Source organism: Strix uralensis, chromosome 2, assembly GCF_047716275.1.
Source record: "Strix uralensis isolate ZFMK-TIS-50842 chromosome 2, bStrUra1, whole genome shotgun sequence".
Lineage (NCBI taxonomy): Eukaryota > Metazoa > Chordata > Aves > Strigiformes > Strigidae > Strix > Strix uralensis.
Window position 1 is genome coordinate 135,121,863 of NC_133973.1, and position 25,989 is coordinate 135,147,851.

The window sequence follows — 25,989 nt, forward strand, 5'->3', positions numbered from 1 at the left end:
TTCAGTAATTCCAGAATTCTATGTTTTACAGTGTTATTAATTTCTTTTGTATAAGCTACAGCAGTGCTACCAGGAGGGGAGCCTGATCCAAAGGCCCACCACCAGTGGAGAAATCACTGTCTGGATTTGCAGACTAGTTAGGTATCAAACCAGCTAGGTTGATCTACCAGTTCCCCACAGAGTGGGGGGCCCAGGTTGGCCAAAGTATACCACTGATGCTTGGTTTTCAACTTTACATGGGGCTGCAAACAACACAGCAGTGATGCACACCCACCCTGTCAACTTTCATCATCCCAAAGCCTCAGGTGGTACTCTAAGTGCTCTGATGGCTGCTGAACTGCCCTATCCCTTTTCCTGTGATGTTTGGCTTTATGTACTGCTGCAGACATGCCCAAATCCTGAAATTCAGGTGTGGGTGTTAGAGGTGCTCTGATTTATAGCAGCTGAGGATCTAGCCCTGGGGCTTAAGCTGGAATGTTTTCTTGAAGTTGAGGTGAAGTCATTTTAGTAATGCTGGCTCCTTCTATAGGTCACCTTTGAGTATAGACAGTCTCAAGTCCAGACTGCAAATCCCCTGAAGACCAGCCAGGTTCTCTAGACTCTTTCCACCTCAACTCTTTGTGCATCTCAGTGGGAACACAGTTTCAAGGCCATCTGCTGATCTGAGTTCACATAAGCACCAAGTAAGACATCTCTCCTGTGCAGCTGATGCTCTCATCTCAAAAGTGTCAGATTTCTTCAGCTTATGAACAGGAACAGAAGGGAATGCCCTAACACTTACCTTTACAAAAGCATCCCTCACATCCAGTGCTTGCTCCATGCTGAGAGGAGTGGAGACAGTCTCACCCCTGGTGATTATAGTCCGGCTGGTAAGGCAGTTCATCACGTCCTGAGGGTCAACCTGGCAAAGACACCACCAAACACAGCTGCTGACTATAACACAAGGTGTCCTTACAGAGGCCTGGGCTACTGGCCTGAACGTGCATGGCCAGGGGGGAACAGTGCAGCCCCCCATAGCTGGAGGTAAGTGACTTTTCTTAGCTGTACAGGGCAAATATCTCAAATGATGTCACAGGCATTTTCAGAGAAAGTAATTAACGCTTTTATACACTGTTTTAGTATGGAAAGTGTTCTTGTGATTTAGTGTGAGATGTCAAGGAACGTGGGGAGAGAAGATGAAAAAGCAAAGCTGTATCCTACCAGCATGAATGGAGCTTTGGATCCCCTTAACCCTTTGTCATACTTCTGAGATCAAAACAGAGAAATGTCCACCCCCTAAAGTACATGAAAACAGCCTGCAGACAGCTGTGGATCACACTATGGGATCTGCAGTGCCTATGGAGATGAGATGGTGTCCCTGAGGGAGCCCTGTTACCTGCTGGGGAGGCCACTGAAGAATGCTCCAGCCACTGCATGGATGGTTTGGGTGAGAGTCATCTCACCTCACTTCAGATACACACAGTACACGTGACATCTCTGTCTCAGCTACTGTAATAAACTCTCTTTACATCAATGAGGGAAACACTCTATTTTAGGGACTGAGGTATTGTGGATGTCCTTTTTAGGGTGACGTGCCACCAAAGTGTCTGTTTCTCTCCGCTGGTGTGAAAGGGAGCTCAGATACCCGGCTCAGATGGAGATATCCACCTTCACGCTGCCAGTGCAGGGCAAGATATGGCTTACCCGGGCCTCTCCATCCTTCTAGAGCTGGTGGTGCAAGGAGAGCCTGGCTCAGATGAAGCTTTGCTGCAATACTGGGAATATAGGAACAAGTCAGAAAGGGGACAGCAGCACCGCAGAGCCACTGACCTCCAGCAATGATGCCGCAGTGATTAGTGATGCTGACTGAACAACCTCGCAGGCATCCAGGTTGTCATAGGTCCGAGCTGGGGGAAGAAAGGCAGAGGGAAAGCCGTCAGTGAGGGACATGGCTCTGCAGAAGGTGGATGAGGGTGAGGAGAAGGGTCTTTCTCCACTGCCTCTGTGTGATGGCCAGGCAAAATCTGGCCATCAGAAGGGACAGAAAAGTTCATGTGGCTGCTGGAGTCCTGCTGCTGTCTGCAAGGGACCTGTACTCTGCTCTGCCAGCCACCCTAAATGACTGATGGGGTAAAAACATTTCTAGCATTTAAGAGCTTTAGGTTTCTGTCTTCCAAAGAGGCTTTTAAATTGCCATGTCATTTCTGACAGCAGGGCGGTTTGGTACCTTTACAAAGGCATATTCAATCACACAGGCACTTGTCAAACACTCCATTAGTCTCTCCTTGCAAAACATGAGTCTACTGAATGGCTTGTGGCCATATTCAACCTCCCTAAATTCAGAAAAGGTGGATGTCACTGAGCATACTGGAGTCTGGCAGCCCTACAGAGTGGGCAGTGGACTTATTCCTCCTTTCTTGTCCTTACACTCCACAATAAGCACTGGAGTCCCTGGCATGGCACCATGGCAGGTAGTCTGGATACAGCCCTCTGTCCCTGAGCTTGGGTCCCTCTCACCACACAGAATAAGGAACAGAAGTGCGATGGGCCACGTCCCTGTATTTTGTCCTTTTACCTTCATACTGCAGGTTCCCCATGTGCAGGATGGCTGCCAGCAGCTTGGAGATCTCCCAGTTCTCTGTGTCGGTGAACATTAGGACCTTCATTGCAGAGCGGATGTTGGCGTACTCCTTGCTGTCATCTCTGCCATCGCAGGTTGTGCAGTTACCCTGGGGAGGCGAAGAGGTTGCACAGTGCATGGGGTAAGGCAGAGAGTGTCTGGCAAGGATGGGTGTAACCCCAAGCTATGCAGGGCTTCCCCCTAAATGAGCAAATGTTTTGTTTAAGGGATGAATAAGCAAAAGATGATGTTAAACCTGTGGATCTGGCTCTGCCCTTCGGTGTATACCATGATTCAGTGCTCAGCTTTGTGACCTGCACTTACCCTGCTGTCCCCAGCTACCCTGTGTCTGGCTGCAATCAGCAGAGGAGAAAAAGCTCCCTGAGGTGGGGATACAGAGCGAGAAGGAAACATGCTGGAGGCTCCCACTGATCCAGATAGAAAGCTGGCTCCCAGCCTATTGATGATGGGCCAGCCTTAATTACACCTGCTTCTACCAGCTCCTCTGGATTGCAACACTGGGAATGGGGCTGGAGATTGTCAGACACATGGAGCAGAGACAGCTCAGCACCGTATGCTACTGAAAATGCGCCATCCAGCCATGCATGTCTCCTCGTCCATCGCTGCTGCAAGAGCATCACGTCGTATCCAACACCCTGGTTATTTCCAGACAAGTGGCCTGGGCACCAAACACTAAAACCATCCAAGCATATGTTCTGCTCCACAGGAAGAGTGGAAATAACCTGGTCTATACACAGGGGATAAGGGTTTACACCAAGACTGTGAGGCTTGTGGTGGTGGGACAAACCCCATGGCTAAGACTCAGTGCTGTGGAGAAAGCAGCTCTCACTTCTCTCTCCCTTGCTAAGAAGTTTTCACCACATCACCTCACCAAACCTCTGCTTTGCTGCACTCTCACCATCGCAAGGTAGATGTAGTCTGTGGCTTTCCCAAGACCCAGCTTCTTCTTCTGCTCCATCGTCATTCCTCTCAGCATGCAGTAAAACACGTGGTAATTCCTCTCGTCCTGGGCCTGCAACAGAAGAGCAAGCGTCAGGTCTGTGAGTCACCATCCCTGGATGTGTTTAAGGGTCGTTTAGATGAGATGCTGGGGGATATGGTGTAGGGGAGAACTTTGTAGAGTAGGGCTGATGGTTGGACTCGATGATCCAAAGGGTCTTTTCCAACCTGAACGATTCTATGATTCTATGAGAACAGCACTGCAAAGGTCAACTGACGGAGTGCCAGCTCCAACGCCTTGCAGATATATCGCCTCACCTGCCTGCAGACCCGGGACTTCTCCAGCAGGTACTGCTCAATCTTTGCCCCCTCGATGGCTCCCCTTTTGTTGAAGTGGATGTCGATGTACTTCCCAAATCGGCTGGAGTTGTCATTACGAATGGTCTTTGCGTTCCCGAAAGCTGCGGGGAGGAATTGCAGTGGGTCAGAGAGGACCTGACACAGGGACAATCATGGATCTGGTCTCATAGGCAAAAAAAAATAATCGGAAGAGCAAGGCTGAGAGGGTAAAAAGCATCCCCAAAGCCTTTCCCTTAAGTTTGGCTGGCTCGATTTCATCTCAGTGTGGGGAAACAGGATATACTGCAGATGACTGTCCTTGGAAATACAGAGAGGAGCAACAGAGAAGGAGGTATGGGAACAGGGTGACCTTATCCAGGAAGAAGGGCTATGACAGCAGGGTTTTGGCAGCAGCTGATGAAACACAAGAGCATTGAGCAAGGCCAGCAGAAGGATGCTGCAGTGCGTGAGTGGTGTGCTGCGTGGGAAATGACAGAGCTGCTGGTGAATGATTTGGTGACTGAGATTTGCTGAGTGATTTGGTGACTGAGAGGGAAAGAAAAGAGCTCATCCTTCAGGGAGATACAGAGGATTAACTCAACTTCCAGAGGGAGACTTCTCCCTGCAGACAGACTATGTGCAGAGAAAGGTACCCATGTCCATCCTCTGTGTGGGTGTTCACTGCTGGCATGAGCGCCCTGTCCAGCATGACCTGGAATTTATGCTCCAGGATTGCTGGTGGGTGGTGGACATGCATCTGAAATACAGAACCTCTCTTCCCCTCCATCCTAGCAGTGATGAAGTGCATGTTCAAAAACACGCTGTGTGCATGCCATGCACCACAATGCTTTACAACGCCAGTGGTCAGGCAGCCCCACAGTGCCCTGAGAGCCTCGTTGCATCTTCATGCCACGACCGAAGGAAGCTCCAACGGAGCACGGAGAAGGAAAGCTCAGCCAGTGACTTTCTTGTCTGCTCTGCTAACATTATGCATGGAAAGCAGTTAGGATATTCACATTTCTGTTGATTGTTAGGGAGCTATTTCCCAAGCAAAATACTGCTCTCTGTGAGTAGTGGGAGAGGTAAAAATGTTCTTTAAGGAAAATGCCATTTTTCTGCATAAGTGTAAAAGGTCCATCTGCCATCACTTTGTGGCCAGAGGGTCAGATCACCTATTTAATTTAAAGACAACCAATTAAAACAGTGGGGCTGATCACAGTATCAGCTTGCCAATGAACCTATTAAGGCCACGAGTTGATTCTGGTTATCTGGTTCTTTCTTGAGCTGCCTTTTTCTTTTTCTGCATTCTGCTGCCAATCACTGATCTTGGAAGGAAAAGGTGAGAATTGTTATTGTGCACTGCCAGCACAAGGGGTTTAGTCTGTGAAGCTCTGGTCAAATTAACCTCATGTTCTGCTGAACCAGCAAATAGGGATAGGATTTTTGCAACCATGGTCAAATAACACAAAAAATCAGTTACTCGAATGTAGCATTTACAGGATATTGGTGCTCTGCATACAGTTATAATTGCAACACTGGAAGAGGTGGTGAGATTTTTCAAAAGAGCTTTGCATATTTGGTGATCAGCATTTTTGAAATCCCAGACTACACAGAGAATTAAGTAAAATTCTGTTATGAAATTCTGGGAAAAAAAGTACTGATTTAAGTGAAAAAACACATTTTTCAATTTTAAGTGAATAAAGCAATTGAAAAGTTTTTCAGGTCAGCTGAAATGTTTTGCTTTCAATAGCTGTCAAAAATATTAATAGAAAATTTGAGAACCCAAATCAGAGAATATTAGTCTTGTGAAAAATAAATTAATATGGAAAGAAACTGAATATGTTGTTTAACAAATGTTTACACCATTGCTTTTGGTTTTGGTTTTTTTTTTTTTTTTAATTTTGTCACCTTTTGAAACTCAAAATGCAACAGAAGTGACTTACATTTGGCTATATTTTGTGTTTCCTGAATCTGATTTTTGGGTTTTTTTGGCCAGCAAAAAAATGCCTCCATTGTCTGAGGCCTCACCTTCCAAAATGGGATTTGCTTCCAGGACCTGTTGCTCAATCCAGGAGTGCTGACCGCTGATTGCTGCCAGGAACTGCAGAATCAGTTTTGTGCTTTCTGTCTTCCCTGCTCCAGATTCACCACTGCAAAGACAACAGGAATCGAGGTCAGTGAAAGCCCTGCTGCATCCCTGACAATGTCTCTCTCTCTGTCTGCAAAGGGACTGCTGTCTCTGCGTCTTCTGTTAGCACAGGTAGGATGAGGCCACTAAGGATGGGATTCCAGCATCCCAAGGACTGGTGGTCGGATGAATGGTAGGACACAGTACCAGACATCTTCCACTCAAGATACAGATTTGCTTTACAGTCCGTTTGGCCCAAGCTGTTGCTTGGGTTTGGGTTTCTCCAGCAAATACCATCATTCCATCAGCACTAAGGAGGTCATGAAGCACTTGTAGACAGTGCTTTTCCAGGTATGATCACCAGCCCATGAACCAGTCCAGGGGCTAGCTGGTCCTGTGGAGTGTTTTCATCACCAGTCTTGAGCTGCAAAAATGCTCTAGAAGGCAGACTGTGAAATACTGCCTTTTAGTGGCAGGCACTTTCACAGGTCCCCTCGGCTTGTCCTACCAAGGGGCAGGTAGGAGAGGAGAAAATCAAGAGGCAGGAAGCAAGAGTAACTCCTCAGAGCTTTCTCTCCACTGAAAGATAACTTCTGTTATCTTGTGTTGGTACAAGAGGAAGGGCTGGGCAGAAATCCCTTGGTGTGAGTCTATGGCCTGTCTCATATATGGGGTAGCTGATATAAGCGATTGAAATGGACCTTCCTGGTGTTCAGCAACCAGCCCTGGCCCCACTGCCAAATTACCTTGCTGGCCACGAGGACACTGCATCACACCCGGCCTTGGCTCTTCTCTGAGCCCCATATGATGCTTTTTAGCCCTGCAAAGTAATCATTACTGCGTGGCCTTTTCAGTCCCACGTATCTGAAATATTGTGCACGGGATGCTCCAGAGTTGGGTTTAAGGCATGCCTTGGAGGGAGATGGTGCCCCGAAAGCACAAAGACTGCCTGAGGGTTCAGAACTTGATAGGATAGTGTTGGAGAGCTGAGGGAACCCAATCTGATTCATACTACCATTTGGGACAGATGCTAGGGTGAACTACACCCATAAGTGTGGACAGACATTTCTTGGTGCCCAAGGCTGACCAGTCCAGAGCAGAGCCATGCAGGGAGACACCAGTTCGGCAGTGTGAACAACCACATATCCAGTGGTCAAGCTTGTCCCTGGCCCTTCCTTGTGCAGAATGTATAGATCTTTGCATATTTGATTTCTGCAGGAATACTGAGTTTAAATTTAAAAGGGGAGGTTAAAGATGATTATGAGATCTATGGGGTTGTAGGGTAAGTACCAAAGGATCGAGAAAGCATTTTTACTAGGAACAGTGACTGAAATCAGAGACCACCTCTGCACTGGAAATGTGTGGATGGAAGATCTAATAGGTCATTCAAATTTCTGATTCTATTTGATAAGCTGTTCCCTATCAACGACGCAGATGCTCAGCATCCATTTTCAGGATACGGCCCATTTGGAAATTCACCAACTCACCTTATGATACAGCACTGGTCCTTGTTGTTGCGCTGCATGTTGAAGTAGCAGTTGTCAGCAATTGCGAAGATGTGTGGTGGCATCTCACCAATCTTTTTGTTGGTGTACAGGCGTATCTGCTCAGGTGAGTAGATGGGTAGGAGCTGGTAGGGGTTTACTGCCACCAGTATTGAACCAGTGTATGTCTGGAGGAGAAGCACATAATGGTTTATGGGGACAATGAGATGTAGCTGAGAGGCTTTGGCAGCTTGGATGGAGTGTGGAGGCCAGGAAAATGAAAGTTTTTCAAAAGCTGGATGAAAGATGATGTTCATGTCAAAGATGCTTGCAGGGTGGAGCCTGGAGCAAAATTGGAACAGAAGTCCCAAACTTTCTAAATCAGTTCATACTCAGCCCTGCTCATGCACAGCATGGATCCAAGCCTTAGTTCATATTTTGGATGCTCCTCAGTTAAGATTCAGAATTTCAAATCAATCTCATATTTGCAAAAATAACACCAGAACCAGCACATATCCACACATACCTATTGCACTGCACAAATGATGAGAAACTAGAGAGGAAAGAAACCTGAAGACCATTGCCATATCTCAAAGCAGGACCAGCTGGATCCAAACCATTCCTGACAGATGTCTGTCTAACCTGTTTTTATAAATCTACAACAGAGGCGCTAAGCCTCCCTCTGCAATGCGTTCTTCTCTACCATTTTTGCTGTTTAAACCTTGTCCTGTGCACATGGATATGGCCCACAGAGTCCTAACATACTCCTTCTCAGCTCTTTCTGAAATTTTGGAAATAGCCTTTGGTCCATCCTCTGCTCTCCATGGCACTCGAACGAGCAAAGCTGTCCTGGGCTTTGGGCAGCAGACCTCTTTGTAGTGTCTTGCTCTTTCATTTCAGCCCTTCCAGGAGCTGTTTCTCTCAAACCTCTCACCAAAGGACTCATGACCTTTCTCATCTTGCTCAGATGCAGCTCTGAGGTTAGGAGGTTTGGCCACATACCAAGCTCAAAGCAGAGAATAAGGATCTCCTTACCCTACTTCAGCTGTCTGAAAGTCAGTGTCTAGAGCAAGTGAGTCAACAGGGCTCCATCTCGGGCTAACCAAGGGTTGTGAGAGGAAGGCTACTTGCACTCCATGACTTCAAAGGAGCCAAGTCACCTTCTCTAGGTTAACTCTTGGAAACTAAAGTTACAAGATTAGTGTCACCTTTCTTTCCTGGTGGGACCAGCTGCAAAAGTGCCCCCTCTGCTGCATATATTCTTTCCAGGAAAAAAAATATAATTTCAATGTAAAAATAATCCTTATAGGTTTTTATCTGTGTGGCCTAAAACCAACAATAAGCCTTTGGGACAAAGCAGCAAAGTGGCACAGGCAAGGATGCTTGTGAAACAAGAAGAAAATCTCTCTGTGCTCTGCTGGCTGCTCCTCTTTTTGTGCGCATTGCAAACTGGCGGATTGCAAACAAGTCTGAGCTGTTCCCCATTTCTGAAGGCAGCAAAATAACTACCACTGTTGGTGAGAGGAGTGGAAAGGGAGACTTGGAGACACAAGCCCTAGGTCGAGTTTATCCCATCAAGCCCAGTATCCCTCAATCATGGTGTAAAGGGCTTAATTGGAGTGAGATGATAATTTGTTTGCCACCATCTACACACCACTTCCCACCAGCTCAGGATTCCTGAAAGGCAGCCAGTAGGTGGCAATTGTGTCCTATAGTAGGGATGCTGAAAGCCGTTAGGGACTCCTCACTTTCTAGCCTCATAGCCAACATCAGAGAGCAACTTTCTGTTCAGTCCCAGGTGAGGTCTGACTTCACAGTGGTAACTGAGAAAGGATACGATAGTCTTCCCTGTAATAGGGGGTTATGTGCCAGTAAAGGAAAAAAGCTCTTTATGCTCAAGAATAAAGTTGTTACAAATCCAAAGGTTAGAAATTGGCTGTGAAAAGATGCAGACTGGATGTTAGAAGAAGGCATTGAAATAAGGGAACAAAGATGTTCCAGAGCAGCCTTCCAAAGGGACAGGGCAGGTAAGCTTAGTGCTCACAGAAGGAGTGAGCTCAATTTCTGAATGGAATTATGTCACCAAGATCCCCAGGGAACCCCAAGACTCCTTCCAGTCCTGGGTGAGATACTTAGAAGACTGTTTTCCTCTTCACACTTTATTACCAGGTTAATTTTAGCGACATTTCTAACCTTCCTTGAGCCTCTTTCTGAAAAGACTGGCTCTTTGCAGAGATCTCTGAAATCCCTGCGTTTCAGTCACATTGGTCTGCCCTGCCCTGCCCAAATGCAGCCAGCAAGACTTTGAAAGGAGTTAACCATTAGTTGCAGGAATGTTTTCTGGATGCTCTCACTGACCCTTCCCTTGTGATCCACAAAATGCCTCATCAGCATGAACTCTTGTACTATTGCTTGTTTTTGTAGGTCATTCCTAGTTGATAAATACTCACAATTTGACCAATCCTCACAGCTTACGGCATGCAAAACTTTGTCCACTTTGATGATGAGGGGGCCAAAGGGTACCTCCAAGGAAATATCTCTCTGGTTTCTATTGCTGGGTGAAGGCAAAGCCCTCCTGTCTTGGGAAAATAAAGGTTTACTAATAGCCAAGGACTCTGCCATAGCTGACCACAGGAATCACATCTCTGTGCAAATTCATTACTGCCTGCATGACCTACATTTTAATTAGCTCCAAACAAACCCTTTCTGAGCCTGCTCCCCTCACCACCCAGAATGCCATGACTGACTTCATCTGGATTTTTATGGGGTTAAAGCTCTACCAAACATTACTGCATTTTGGCACCCCTTAAAGAGAAGCAGCAGGCATTGCTTTCGTCTCCTAATAAAGAGATTTAACCTTACTGATGAGTCCCAACTCCCCACCAGACACTCTAGCTACCCAGTATAGTTTCTCTCAGTGCATGCAAGACAAATCATGGGCAACAAGCCCTTGTTGAAGTTTTTGTCATTTTGCTGCAGAAGTTTCTTTTCTTTCCTTCAAGTTGAGGTCATTATTGAGAAGCACTTACAGCTTTAACCACATTCACAGGTTGGGGACTTCCCAGCTCTGGGAAGGTGTCACCACTTCACCATGAAGGCCAAGCTCTGCAGCAAAGGGGATGATGCTCTCAGTGCATTTGTGAAGCAGCAGCAGTGGCGGTGCAAAGTAAATGGGAATGCCACAATGGTGAACAGAAACAAGTGATCTAGTGGAAGGCATGACAGCGATTGCAAATGACAGCGCCAAGAGTCATACTTACCCTCCCGCCGCAGTTTGTCTTACAAGTAAAATGTGAGGGAGGAGAAAAAGGAAAATTATATTTTATTAGACCAGAATTACACCCTCCACAAAGCTAAGGAGATGAGGAAACAAGAGAGTCTGAAGTCCAATTGGAAAAGTCACCCTTTACTCAGCAGGCTCAGAAATTCTTTCAAACAGTGAAGGTAAAGTCACACTGAGCTTCACCATCTTTAAGACAGAGTAAATTATACCCCAGAAAAAAACACCTCAGGGGACTGGGTATCCCCTACCCACATGCCATCCACGTGGTACCTTGACTTTGCAAAACTTCCATCAGTATTTACCACATTTGACACAAATCTGCTCCTCCTAGTGCCACCACTCTTAAAAGATGAGATCTAAAGTTGGGTTCCTGAGCCTTCAACAACACGTGTAGACAGAAGTGGTTTACGTGCCCTCTCTATCAAGCTATTCACTCTATGTCATTCTGAGAGTGTCATTTTGATTTTGAGGTTGCACTAATTGCTGTGTTGTGCCCAGGATCATGGGCTGCCACTCCAAAGCCATTAGTGGTGTGGAGCAATCAAGACACAGTAACCTGGAACCTCTGTGATGCAAATCCCTTTGTGGGATGTGGCCATCCCTTATGCAGTAGCTCTGTAGGACACGTGACTCTGTCACACAGAGAAACCACGTGGTTACTGAGTCACTTCAGCCCAAACCACCACCCATGGTCACCTCCAGGTTAGAAGCTGACCTTTGCATTAGCCCTTATTAGTATGATGCTGCCAAACAGCTCTCTGTCCAGTGCTCATTTGTGTTCCTAATCTCCCTGGATGCCTGTGAATAGCTTGGTGAGGGAACTCAGATGCAGAACTTTACTGAAGGAGCTGGTTTTAGTCACGGGCAATCTGATATTGTACACATGAAACCTTATCTGAGGACCTCTGTTCTCTTAGTGAGGCAAGGTTCTTGCCTGATGACACAGGGACCCTGGGAGACACACACGGACACTACTGAAAAAATATCCAACATATTCCCAACTTTCTCACAGAGCAAGAGAGAGCTGCAGGAATCCACTTGGTACCGCTGCAGGGTGCCCACAAGCATGAGAAAAAGGGGTAATGCTCAATGGATAAATACATGTTCCCTAAATTAGCCAATGAGCCACAAATTACTGGCCATCGTCTGTACTTCTCGGGTGGCATTCAGGATGCTTGAATTTAGCTGTCCATATGAGTACTACATCTAACCTTGAAGACAGACATGCTCTAAACTGGAGGAGGTTGAACTGTAGACCTTCAACATGAACTTTCCTTCCAACATAATCTCTTCTACGATACCCAAGCTCCAGCCAGCTCTAAAGCAATCACCTCATCTGGCAGGCACCCAAGTTTGCACAACTGAAAGGTGGTCTTGGCTCTGGTGTTCTATTGGTACCTCTGGTGACTGCCCTGGGTGCTTAGTGCACATGCAAACACCACCTCAAGTATGAATTTAGCCTGCTAACTTTTGCTAGTTTAGCATTATAATGGCTGTGGCTCCTTGAAGAGAGCTCCAGTGAGTAACTCAGTTCATCTAACATGTGAATAACTTCCTGGTCATGCATTTTTTTCTAAACTGACAATACAGGGGACCTAGACATCATGCACAACAAATAAGGTGCCTTGGTGAGAGATGAATATGGGTGTCTCTGTTCTCCTCCAAGCTTTTGGAAATTAGGGGTGCCTTTTCAGCAGAAATATACCCTTCCTCTTGAAATCCATCTCTGAAAGAAGTGATGGGTATCTTCCAGAGTTGGGGTCAGGGGGCTGTCAAGAGTACGAACAGTCTGTGTAACAGACTGGTGCGTCCTCCATCACTGCCCAGCTCTAATCCAAAACCATCCTGCCAAAAGGCACTGGACAAAATGCAGAACAAGCAGACTTGATAGATAAAATCCTGCATATGGTCTGTTAGCTTATGCTATCAGGGAGGTCAGACTGTACTGCAATTCCCTCTGGCCTGAAAATCTAGCAGTCTCTAGAACCTGTTAAAAATTAGATTCCCAGTTGGCTTTGAAAAGGCCTTCAAAGGCACAGCAGGCACTTACCTGAGTATCTGAAAACTGTAAGATTTGAGAGGAATACCAAATTTTCCATATATGCACAGGCTGTTTGAGTGCATTAGCTGTGGCAAACACACAAACACACACTCTGCACTTTTGCCCCAAGAATGTGCACCAGCCTACACAGCATATAGCACACTGATAAAACCAGCACAGGCACCTGAATGTTGACTCTTGTCCTGCTGGGGAGGTGGCCTTTGTGATGCTGTTGTAGAAAAGTGATGCAGTTCTGGCTGGCTCCCTGTAAAACCTTCAATTTCTGAAAGTCTGGTTGGGTTGGTAAGGCTGCACTGGGTCCACTGGGCATGAAATGAGTGAGCTGACCTAAGCTGTCAGGATCCCAGGCAACTCAGAGCTAATAAGTCATAAACACAGGTCGGGGAGATACTTTAGAGCTGTTCTGGGAGTTGCACACTTCATTGTTCCCAGTTATTTCATGCGTGCACCTCCTCATCCTTCCTCCACCCCTTGCACCTCCAGCAATTGTCATCACCCACTCGGGCTGACTGAGTTAATAGTTCAGAGGGAGAAGGCAGAAGGGCCACATCCAGCATGCAGCTGCCAAAGGCTTTTGCTCTAGGATTACTACAGCATGCACATGGCCTGGGTTGAACTGGCTATTGTGTGTGCAGGAAGTTAATGCATGTCCCCAGAACTTCTACAGGGACTACCCAGTGGGGTGGCACAGATGGGTTTGCTCATTACCTGACTCATGGGCTCTTTTACTGGGGCATCCATAAACTCTGCAATGCGTCCTCTACAGTGCAGAAGCCCTCCACCAATCATAAAGGTGAAGGTAGAATGCTGCTCAGTTCAATCAGGGTTTCCCCCATGTAAGTTCCCCAGAGCTAAGGAGAGTAGGCAGTGCCGTGCAGAACAAGAGGTGGAGGTGGGGAGGACACTCACATAGATGAGGTGCTCCCGATAGCGGATCAGCAGGTTCCTGAGGATTCCTGCCTCGTTCAGGTCCCCCAGGCGGATCATGTCCTCCACACCATGGATGGAGGTGGGGTGCATGGGTTTGATGTGGCTGGCATTCTGCGGGGAAATCCAGTGCTCCTGGGAAGAGAGTGAGGGCAGAGAAAGATAAGTCAAATGAGATACTAATGGGATGAGAGACAGAAACAGCCCACCCCAGACAGAAGGACCAGATGGAAGAACATACACGGGAGACCATTAGCACACAGGCCACAGCTTCTACTCCTGGGGCATGGCAGTGACTAATTTGAAAGATTCATAACAATAGGAGGAAAACGTCTTTTGGTTTACTGGAGCAGCAAGAGACATGAGACATGAGCCATCCTGACAGGACCATCATCCAGGGCAGCATGGACACCCAGCACATCAGGGGAATTTTTAACAAAGAGCAGATTTGTTCTTCCCTTCACACAACTACATTTTCACATCACTGATTAACTCTCTGCCACAAAATACTGTTGATCAGAGAAAAAATGATTTAGAAAAGGAAAGAGGGATGCACAGGGGTGGCAAGATCACACTTTTATTGGCAGAGTGTTGTTTAGACTGATCCCTTTTAAAGGGCTTCAAAAGCCACTACAAATTGGACACAAGGACCCTGCTGAACCAAATCTCTATCTACCATCCTTGAAGGGAATGAGAGCATTTACAGTTATCTCAGACTGGAAAAAAAAATTATATAAAGGACAGAGAACTTCCTCAGATCACCCTCTACTTGTGATATAGCTGTTACTATAGAATAGGCACCACTGCCCAGAAGTAGAGGTGGAAAATTGAAGGAGAACATCCTGAATTAGTAGGAGGTGAGGAAGGACTGGATAACAGCAGAGGAAGAGCAGGTCAAGGTGGGTTTGCTCAAAGCACTATCTAAATGTACTTTGGAGACTTCTGCTATAATTGTACTCAAGAAGCCTTTCACTCTTTCACTCCCAGTACAGCCACAAAAGTAGGGACACAACATTATCTTGTCTTTACAAACAGAAAACTATGGCACAGTTGATTCCTGAGGACATACAAGAAGTCTGTGATGATCATCATGATGCTATGGCCCCTGGCCTAGCCAGGCCACAGAGCTGAAGAAGGGTCATCACAACCCTTTGTACGTACATTGCCTTCATCATCCACAACCTGAATCTGTCCAGAGTCACACAGTTTGACCACCGCTCCAATGGGGACGTCGAATTCCCGTCCGGTTTTGAGGTCCATCCACACATAATCCCCCTGGAACCAAAGAGAGGACAGTTACACTCAGGGCTGAAGAAGGTTCAGCAGCCCTGGGGATACAAGTTGCTGATGTTTTGTACTCAAACCATTGGTACAAGTCAAATTACTTCCTTTGCAAACCACAAACCACCCCTTTTTCACAGATGCAAGGTAATAGCAGCAGGGCATGCTCCACACAGCATACACCCACTGCACTCTCCATTTCATGAGCTCATGAGTGGTTGTTGGTCGCAGACTGCATCCAACAAGCAGGTTACAGAGCAGTGATACAGGCAGAAAACCCCACCCAGACAGAGGTTTCCCTCTGTGCAGTGTACAAGCCTAGAAAGTCATGCTTAGGAGATGGTTTTGAGCTCTGGAAAGCCTTGGCTGGAGGCTTGTGGCATATTTTTTTCTTGCAGATAACCACTACCAAATATACATTCCCCCACCTTGGAGACTGGTGAAAAGGGGATGTCTAAAGAAGGGTTAAGAACATACCAGAGTATATGTATATATAATTTTCCAGGAGGTCTCCCAGCTACAGCAATTCGTATGTGGGCTGTTTGCATTTAATACTTCTCAGTGGATTTTACCCACTGTGAGCATGTCCTTCCTGAAGCTGTGCAAAGTTTTAGCATCCATAATCAGACAGGAAGAGTTTAGCTACAAATAGCATGAAAAGCTGTGTCCTTTTGCATGTTTCAAATGTGTCACCTCTTTCATTTGAGACCTCTTTGTTTGTGTTTTGGAAGACACAGCAAGCAGTTGACCCCTATCCACTCACTCCATGTCACTGGTGATCCTATAGACCTCTTGTCAGTCCTGCTGAGCAGGGACTATCTGCTCATCAGCTCTGTGGATATTAAATTACTCAAATGCAAACAGGTTTTTAGGAAGCTGTTTTCCTCAATACAAAAGCAAACCCCAAAATAACCCAAAACTAAACTCCCAAGCAGGACCCACACTCTACAAAACAAGGCAGAATTATTTCCCACCTCCTATTTTCAATGCAAAGAGATGCTAAAACTGGGAGCCACCTAGTTAAATTAGTCAGGCATGTTTGTATCAAGCAAGTAAATATACTTTTTTCATGCATCTGAGTTTAATGTTGTGAACTTGTAGCCCCACCAAATGCCACACTCCTGGGGACAGCTCCACATGTACCTATTAAGCACAATGCAAATGCAACGTCTACCTTTTGAAGTTCTTAAAAAACTGTTGGGAGAAGGGAAAGTGAAAAATAGGAAGGATCACTTTGTATGTGCTCTGATATAACCCCTTTCGCGAGCATCCACTATCGACTATTTCTGTGGACAGAGCATTTATAGACTTGGTTTGACCCAATGGGCTGCTGAACAACCTCCAGCTCCACTCTGGGCAGTGGGAACTGGAGACATTGAGCAATACAACACATGGTGAAATGTTCACCATCCAAGTCACTGCCCACCACGACTTCTGAGAGGTACTAACCTGTGAGTGCCATGGGGATGGCTATACCTAGGGACCCCCACATGGACAAACGCTACACACTAGGAGACTCCCCCCTTGGCAGCTGCTTGCTAGGTTTCACCTGGGATATCAACAAAGTCATCCTGCTTACATGGAGCTGAGGATCCACCCTTAGTCTGGGTTTTCTTTTCCTCAGACGGTTGTGCTACAACCCTGTTACAAGTATCTTTACGCAGCTCATAAAAATATAATATTCAGATCTTTTTTTCATTAACTGCCTTACCCTCACATCTCATAACTCAGTTAAAAAGGAAAAAAAGAATTAATTAATGCAGTAAGTCATGCACAGATACATTATAAATCCACTTATATTAATATTTCTTTCTTAACTCCTTTGATCCAAGACTCTCAAAGCATTTCAGAGTGTTCAGCACTGTTATCCTCGCTGCATAGCTGGGCAAATTCATGCACAGGGTGGGTAACTTGACCAAGGTGTCAGCAAGAGAAGAGCCAGGTTGCTCAGTCCCTGCTCAGCAGAAAGCCCTTCTGACACAGATGACAGCAGCTGTGTAAAAACTGCTCCCAACCAAGAAAACAAGATTTGTAATGCTGTTGTTTGTGGTTTTTTTTTTTTAAATCTCTAATTTTGAATAGCTGTAAAAGCTTCGTATGTTCTGTTACCACACAGCTGAGATAAAAAGGCAGTCTGCTCTCCCCAAGGTAAATTGATACCGTACCACCACTAAGATAACTCCTATGCTTTGCTGGCCTAATGCACAGAGTGCTTGTCCCCTCAAAATGCTCTTTCTAAACACATTAAAGTGCAGTTCTTAATACTGGTGAAAAAAAGCAAGTCTTATGGGATGGGCTGAACTGGTAAGCTCAGAAAGGTCTGGGGGGTTAAAAAAATAACATCACTTATTAAGAGTGCCGACCTATTTCCTTCCCTGACTTTAATCAATTCGATATAAACCCCATGGAAGTCAGTTACATTCCTTCTGCTGTTGCAATCGCCTTCAAATCAGCCCAAAAAGCAGCAGATTGGGGATTTCAGGGCAAATTGGGGCAATTCATGCATTTACCAGCTTGGGCAGACTGGCTTATAAATTGCATAACCTGCCTCATGCCTAGACTGATGCAGTTTATTTTCCAACACACGTGACAGAGTACTGGAGAAGTGAGAATACCTCCAGTCACTTTACAGTATCAGCATCGTCCAACTCTTCCTCCTCAGTGCAGCCCCTGGTTGCTAGTGCCCTCCCAGACGCTCTGGGGCAGACCCTCAGGACCTCACAAGCTATGGTTTGTGACCACCAAACAGCAGTGCAAGAGGAGGAAACACCATGATGGCTGCACACAATTCATAAAGAGGATCTTTAGGAGGAGCTTCCAAATGCAAAGAGCAAAATGGTTGCACCACAGGGGAGCTACAGTGCTTGGGGAGAGACAAAGACTCAGGAGGAAGGTGAGAGAAGCTGCCACAAGCAGTATGAGGATCCCATCAAACAGTGAGACTAATTTCAAAGTAGCCTGAAAGCTCCCAGCCATGTTCACAGCTTGGGACCCCCTATCTTACCGCTAAAATGGTCGTGGGCTTCAGGGCCTGGTTGACGTTGCGGAGTAGGGTCCATTTGCCCTGGTCTCTCTCCTGATCTTCTACCACCTCAGGGCATGGCTGCACGAAAACGACTTTCTTCCTCTTCAACATCTCCAAAATCTTGCAGTGGTATTTGTCCCTCTCTCTGCTTTCTACGTGTATTCCACCATGAATGTCAGAGAGCTGTGGCCAGTTTGCTTTAGACCTCCAGCATGACCATGCCTGCTGCTTGCAGGACACCCTCTGACCTGATCCACAATATGGCTCTTGGTAAAGATCTTCTCCTAGCAGAAAAATTTCCACGCACCGGCCATGGTCCTCCACTGGCCAGCTAGCATGCTCACTCCACACAACCGGCAGCGCAGGTGTCTCAAAGCAAACTGAACAACTTTGCTTCTCTTCACTTTAATTATTCCAGTCTCTCCAGTAAGGGGTGATACTTGGTCGGAGACCTGAAGGACACTGCAACCACCCGTTCTGGAAAAACAACTGCAGGATTAACAGGAAACCTCTTCATTTCCCCATGAATTCTCTCTGTTACCTTCCTTTCTTAGTGAAATAACCATCTGCCAGCTTGAGGACTTTCAGCACAGAACACGCTCGGGTACTTATTAATCCACAAATGCAGTCAGTCCCCATGCAACACATGGCATTTAATTAACCTAATACCTTTACATACCAAATTAACCAAAGCACAGCGGGAACTCAAAACCAGAGGCCATCTGCATTTTCTTTAAACTGATCGCCTTGAGTAGATCCATAGCAACTGGATTTTAAATAATTGAGTGGAAGGTGCTCAGAGCAGCACAGGCTCTGTGCCTATAGGTGAGAGGAGCGCCTGGGCTGTGGATGAAAATGTGCTGAACATGAGGACCGTGGAGATAATGAGATCGCAATGACTCTACACCTGGACGCTCTACAGACCCACTTCTGCAATCTCTCTTTCTGGGGGCTGCTGTTGTAAGGACTAATCAGGACTGCTGGCCCAATCAGAAGAGCACAAAACATTTTACAGTCACCCTAGATTTGCTTTTTCCTGTCCTATCTTAGATACACTTGAGATGTCTCATTTTCATCTAGGGAAGGCTATTCTGCTCATTTAGAGAATATAAGACCACTCTAGCTGGGCCTTAGTCTCTTCCACGGACATTTTGAAACTAACTCAGCATCATTTGTACAGAGCAGAACAATGCATGACTAGATAGTGGGGCAGCTGCTAAGCTTTCCATGCCATTCTCATTTATCACTATTTTAACGCGAAACTCTACCGATGCCTTGATTCCATGGGGTTTTGAATCCACTTGTCCATGATGCAGTGGACATATTCTTGGTGGAAGGTTAACTAGAGGAACAAAGGCTTTATAGGTCCCCTCAATGGGACACAGTCACCAAGGACAACCATAGATGATGGGTACATCAAGGTCATACTGAGCTACTTCTGCTCATCAGGGAACAGCAGTGAGGCAATCCTTGCCCAAAGGGCAGATAATGGATTAATAACTTTGTAGGCTTCAGCCATATTACAAAGCCCTGAAACAATAAGGTGTCTAGTTCTTGTCCCTGTGCAGGTGATTTAAGCAAGAGGTTGAGTCTTGTGGATAAGAAGGCAGGTTAGAGGTAAATAAGATGTATGTCTACAGTCCCCCAAAGGAGCAAGCAAAAACGTACATGAGATGCAATAGTAACGTAGGAAGAAGGAGGCACAGATCAAACATAGCAATCTCATGGGAGATATCTGCCTCCAGCATGACCTGAACACACACTGCTGTAAATAACTGCATTTCTGCTCCTCTAGAAAGTACAGGATAGATGTCCAGTCAAAGCCTATAACTAATGGCAGGATGCACATGGAAGGAAGGAGTGAATAAATGTACATAAAGGGACCCATAGGATGGGCTTTTTAGATTTGAGCTGGGTCCCACAGATGCCCTTTGCTCATCATCACACCTTTCCTCACTGCCACACCAGGGTAACTGGAGCAGTGTGGGAGCAGCAGATGTGACAAGGAGCAGCCAATGTGTTTATCTCACTTTGCACTGGAGCAGACATTACGATCACTGCTCAGCTACACCCTGTACCATATTTCTGAGGCTGTGTATCTCCATGTGCTCACAACAACCCCCAGCAGTGCTACAGGCTTGGGGAGGAGTGGCTGGAGAGCGGCCAGTCAGAGAGGGACCTGGGGGTGTTGATTGACAGCCGGCTGAACATGAGCCAGCAGTGTGCCCAGGTGGCCAAGAAGGCCAATGGCATCCTGGCTTGTATCAGCACTAGCGTGGCCAGCAGGGACAGGGAAGTGATCTTACCCCTGTACTCGGCACTGGTGAGGCCGCACCTCGATTACTGTGTTCAGTTTTGGGCCCCTCACTACAAAAAGGACATGAATTTCTCGAGCATGTCCAAAGAAGGGCAACGAAGCTGGTGAAGGGTCTGGAGCACAGGTCTGATGGGGAGCGGCTGAGGGAACTGGGGGGGTTTAGTCTGGAGAAGAGGAGGCTGAGGGGAGACCTCATGGCCCTCTACAACTCCCTGAAAGGAGGTTGCAGAGAGCTGGGGATGAGCCTCTTTAACCAAGTAACAAGCGATAGGACAAGAGGGAATGGCCTCAAGTTGCACCAGGGAAGGTTTAGACTAGATATTAGGAAGTATTTCTTTACAGAACGGGTTATTAGGCAGGGGAATGGATTGCCCAGGGCGGTGGTAGAGTCCCCATCCCTGGAGGTGTTTAAGAGTCGGGTCGACATAGCGCTGAGAGATATGGTGTAGATGGGAACTGTCAGTGCTAGGTTAATGGTTGGACTAGATGATCTTCAAGGTCCTTTCCAACCTAGTTGATTCTGTGATTCTGTGTTTCTGTGCTGTCAGAGTACACTGAGGAGCAGAGGAGTGGAATGATTTGCCCTAGGTTATACTTGGAGCAAAGCAGACATGGAAGGCCAGAGGGCTGTATCCAGTCTCTGCAGTCCTGTTACATGACTGTGCTTATTTTTTCCCTGACACCAGGGCTGCTGAAGGTCTGTAATTCCACACATTTCCATTCCATAATTTTTTGCATTGCTCCTCTGCTAGCAGGACCTGTTAGACAGTCATGTGCGTCAGCAGAGGCACTTGGCGTTTGCAGTGCTGTCTGTCTGAATGGCCCGAGCGTGCTGACTCCTGGAAACGGGAAATCCCATCCCTCTGAAGGGATGACCCGGCTTGGAAACCAGCCTCCTTTCTGTATGCATCAAGGGGCAGAGCAACAGCATTAAACCTCCTATCAGCACGCTTTTTCTAAGGGAACGTGCTATGCCTTATGTGGGAAACAAATAAACACACTTAGGACAATAAGGGGAGGGACATGATGGAGGAAAACAAACCTTTAGCTGGTTGGCAGCCTGTCAGCAGTGCCATCGGTTTAGATTACAGCTCCCCAGGGTAACATTAGACTCTTCACTGCAGAGATAGAAGCATGAGCCCAAAGAGCCATGCTGGACCCTGATCTGATGATTTACCACACCTCTGCAGCAGCAGGCACAGCTGAGATCAAGGTCCTGCTGTGACACACTTTGTGCACACGCATAGTAAGGGGCAAATACTTCTCCTAAGGAACGATGTGACCCAGGCAATAGGTTTATGCTGCTACTGTGGTGGTGTGGGCCTCACTGCCGGAGAAAAAAGGCAAATGCCACCTGCAGGAAGCACCCTCACAGCAGGTGAACCACCTAATTTAATGAAAGCTTCGGTTTCCTTGCCCCAGCCTGTTTTTCAGACCCAAAGAAAATGCACCAGACACTCCCAGGGCTGAGGAAGGGTTCTTGAACCAGTTATTTTGCAGCTATCACTGAAGCTGAGTTACTCAGTGGAAAAGGTCAGCGGGGACTCAACTAACCCAGTGCATGTGTTCACCTCTGAGCAAGACATCCAGATCTTTGCTAGATGATCATTGTGGGTCCCTTCCAGCTGAAATATTCTATTCTATTCTACTCTACATTCACGGGAAAGAAAGAGGCACTTCTACAGTCACCTCTGCATAAAGCAGGTAATTAATCTAGGTCAGATGATCCTGTCTTAAGGAGGTGTGTGAAGAGGACAGTTTGGAGGTAGAAATCTACAGTACAGGTGTCCAAAGCTAGCTAAGATGGCTCCTGCCCCCAGCACGGATGGTGAAAGGCCCTAAGGGCTGATATTCAGGTAAATTGCTGATGGATACGGAAGATCACTGGTTATCAGAGGCTCTCTATGGACTCAGGGCAGCAGGGCTGCACCGATTACTCCCTGCAGCACTAAACTTACTTTTCTAAAATAGGAAGGATGATACCCTGCAGAATGGCTCTCAAGGCACTGTGTAGGCCAAATGTGACGTGTGGACCATACCTCTGACAACTAATTTAAACCAACCTGCTTATGCAGCTTTTTTTTTTTGAAACAGGCACAATCACATACCCAGGTCTCCACAGAACTACATCCAAGCTGCATCCTTTACTTCCTCACTGCTCATCTCTGAAGCAGCAAATCCTTAGTGCACACAGACACAAGTGCAAACACAGGCATCCCCCCAGCTCCAAATTTCAATGCCTTTTGGAGAGCAGACTGAAATCTAAATGTATTGGTGCATCACAGCATATTATGCCAGTGCAGACTTCCAACAGGTACCTGAATCCTTTGGGCAGAATAATGTCTGTGCTCTACTAAAACACATATCATCACCTCTAGATATCACCTGTCTGATTCAATTCAGCTCTCGATTACATGGGTGTACCCTGCTCAGTTTAATGGAGCTTCTCCTGGATCCACAGCTGTGCAACCCACGGAAGAATTAGGACTGCTCATCTCTATTCTTTGCACTCATCTTCAGCTGTGCAATTGCCACCAGCATCAAGAAGAGGTGGAAAAGGAAGAAAAATTGGATTTGTACTTATCAATAAACTGTAGTGCAAGAAACACAGTTGCTGGTAGTCAGTAATCCTAATAATTTTCCTGTCTCATAAATAAATAAGATTCGCTTCCCAATTTCTTGTAGCACATCAGGCACCAGCTGTCAGCCAAGGTAACGTGCTACACAAAAAAGCTTTCTGAAGCAAAGGCAGAGAGGCAAGAGGAATTGTTAAATAATTCAATAATCAATGCACTGCTCGCTCATCCTGTAACTTCGATACTGACAGGAGGGAAAAAACAACCCACAAACATGGCACCCATCCCAACATTTTCCCATTTAGTGCTGAGGGATAGTCAAAGACTCCAGGAGCAAAACCGATGGATTTAATCAGGTTTGCAGGGGCACAATCCGGCGTGGTGCAATGATGCTCAGCTCCCAGTGATGTCTGACCTCATCCCTGGCTTTTGGCAAGGAGCTTGTTGTTGACTGTTTGGGACCTCTCAGCTCAGGAGTGGGTTTAAGCGTGCAGACAAACACGGAGATAGAAGGTTTAATCCATGACTCCTACGGCATTACTTGTTGCAGGCGAAGAGGAGAATCCAGCAATCTGTTGACATTACAAGCAGATTAGGCTGACCCCAGGCGTCACCCACCCAAACGCCGTGCCAGAGCACTGCGTATCAGGTCTCACAAAAAGCTGATGGCCGCTGCTTGGGCCATGATTGAAAAATCTGCTAAGATGCAGAAGTGGAACAGGAAATGAAGACTAAGCCTTTTAGCCCCATGGCTGGGTCCTGTCCTAAATGCAAATAGAAGAAATCCAAAGGAAGACGACAGAGCAGTCGTGAGATGTGCAAATATGGAAAACCCGAGAGGGGAAAAATAAAACCAGGTGAAATCTGAGGGAGAGTGCTTTAGGGTGGGAGCATGTAATTTAGTACTATTAGACCAAGACATATCCCTTCAGGTCCTAGGAGCAGAGAGGTTGCACTGGTACCACACTGGGAGCTCTCAGATCCACTCTAAATCTTGCAACAACAGTCATCCCCATCCACCCAGACAACCCAGGGTGCAGCTAAGAACTCCCTAGTTTGCAATAGGAGGCACGATGGAAACCACTTGCCCTTAGCCACCCAGAAACAAATATTTTGGACATTTTCCTTTAAATGAATGTTGTTCTTTATGTCGAGTTTTAGGAAGATCTAAAGGAAAATCTTCTCTGAGCATGGTTTGGGGGGGATGCTGGTTCCAGCAGGTCCCTGTGGCTGGACCACACAGCTAAGCTGTGTGCTCACATCACTTTCTTTGATTTGATCCCGCAGTGAACCGACTCAGAGATTTAACCCAGCAGCAACATTTTCCTGTGTTTTTGCAAAATGCTTTGCTTCTTTAGCCCCTGAACTGGCTCATCAGGCAATCAGCAAAGCCCCAGAGAAAGAGCAGGGAGAGCAGCAAGGACCTGTAGCTGGCAGCACAGCCAGGGGAAGAGGAGCTGCTGCCTGTGCAGTATCTGCTGTGGCATCACTGAGCTGCACTGATGGGGGCTCTGCCTCGCTCACAGATGAGCTTTATTCCCTGGGTGAAGGCAGAGAGCTGTTTGATTTGATTCATGAAAGAAGAGTCCCAGCTGATAAGCACGAGAGCTACAGAACTATGCAACACATGGAGGTAATCAAGTATTTCCACCCAACATTTTTCTGCCTCTGAGGCATACAGCCTTTCCAGTGATTCACAAAAAGAACAGTTTGAATTCCAACGTACAGTGCTCATGGAGGGGAAAAATAATTTAAAAAAAAAAGATCATACACAGAAATATAAATTGGAAAGGATGTTTTTCATCCTGGCTCAGAAAGACTGTTCAAAGAAGCCTAATAGCAACCACATTAATTCAATTGTTTTACCTGATTTTACTCCTGGGGAAAGAAAACAGGATTTTTCCACCTTCTGTGATAAAAATCTCTTTTACTTTTCATATGCAACCTGTCAAATTCTCTTTCAGAGTTTCAGCTTCATCTTTCATGCTCTGGGAAGATCCTTTCTCCTTCATTTCTTTACTTCAGGCTCCTCCTTCCCTCCTCCCTGCCTTTTCCCTGAGATCTAGTCTGCAATTAGTTCCTGTGTACCAAATATAGGTGGGTCTACTGTAATCTGCACAGCTATTCCTGGATAAACAGAAATGTAGACATAGTGCAAAGAAGCACTTAATCCTGGTAAAAATGTATTCTTTTCACATATAGTAGTAATCTATACTTGTGTAAATGCAGTTTTCCCAGCAGAAATGTGTCTGTGCTAAGGGCATTAGCCAAAGTGACACTGATATGTCTAGACAAACCCTACCACTTAAAACAGCACATCTCATCTTCAGAAATATTGAGTGGAAGGGGAGTAATGCTGCTTTTCCTTCACTGCCATGCCAGATCTGAGCAGCACTGCCCTTTTTACACGCTGCCTTTGCTCATCCACTGAGGGTTGTCTTGGTTACTGAGGAGAGTGAGGGGGTCTGGAGGAAGGTTAGTTTGCAGCTCAGTCAATAACACCTTGAGGGAGTTTGTGATATGACTGCTTAAGGGAGAAGTGGACTGCTCCAGGGGTGTGTTTGAAAAGCCAGTTCCTGGGAGGAATGTATGCCAGGAGAAAGCACAACGGAAAACAAAAAAAAATCATCCTGGCAATGCTTGGGATGCAATCCAAAACATCTTGATACTGGTTTTTGTTCCTTAGGTGCCAGAGATGCTGTGATACAAATAGCATCCTTCCAAAAGGAGAAAAGATACTCCCAGATGTAAAAAAAATCTTGAGAATGTGAAGCACCTGAACTTTTTTGGCATCAGGAAACAGATAACAAAACCAATCCTACTAGCATTTATTAAAACCCAGCAAAACCATCCACATTTCATTGCTTGCTTCATGGGTTTGAAGACTCCCGGCTGACTCCACGTAAGACCACCCTTGAGATGGAAACCCAGAGCAGGTTGGTAATTGCAGCCATGTGCCTGGATTCTTCAAGTCCCTCTGCCTATCGTGTTTGGAAAACTTCCCAAAT

At 46.3% G+C, this 25,989-nt stretch overlaps 1 protein-coding gene across 2 annotated transcripts in view; it reads right to left on the bottom strand.

Moving 5' to 3' along the window:
• Positions 1-25,989, bottom strand: part of MYO7A (myosin VIIA) — a 103,034-nt gene that overhangs the window by 48,369 nt on the left and 28,676 nt on the right. For both annotated transcript variants that reach the window (XM_074860449.1, XM_074860448.1), the window contains exons 3-12: positions 14,944-15,057; positions 13,765-13,917; positions 10,771-10,788; positions 7,514-7,698; positions 5,927-6,048; positions 3,878-4,020; positions 3,519-3,632; positions 2,555-2,708; positions 1,810-1,886; positions 782-901 (exon numbers count right to left, since the gene is read on the bottom strand). In XM_074860449.1, the coding sequence (XP_074716550.1) occupies positions 782-901; positions 1,810-1,886; positions 2,555-2,708; positions 3,519-3,632; positions 3,878-4,020; positions 5,927-6,048; positions 7,514-7,698; positions 10,771-10,788; positions 13,765-13,917; positions 14,944-15,057 (1,200 nt within the window). The remainder of the gene's footprint in view (positions 1-781; positions 902-1,809; positions 1,887-2,554; positions 2,709-3,518; positions 3,633-3,877; positions 4,021-5,926; positions 6,049-7,513; positions 7,699-10,770; positions 10,789-13,764; positions 13,918-14,943; positions 15,058-25,989) is intronic.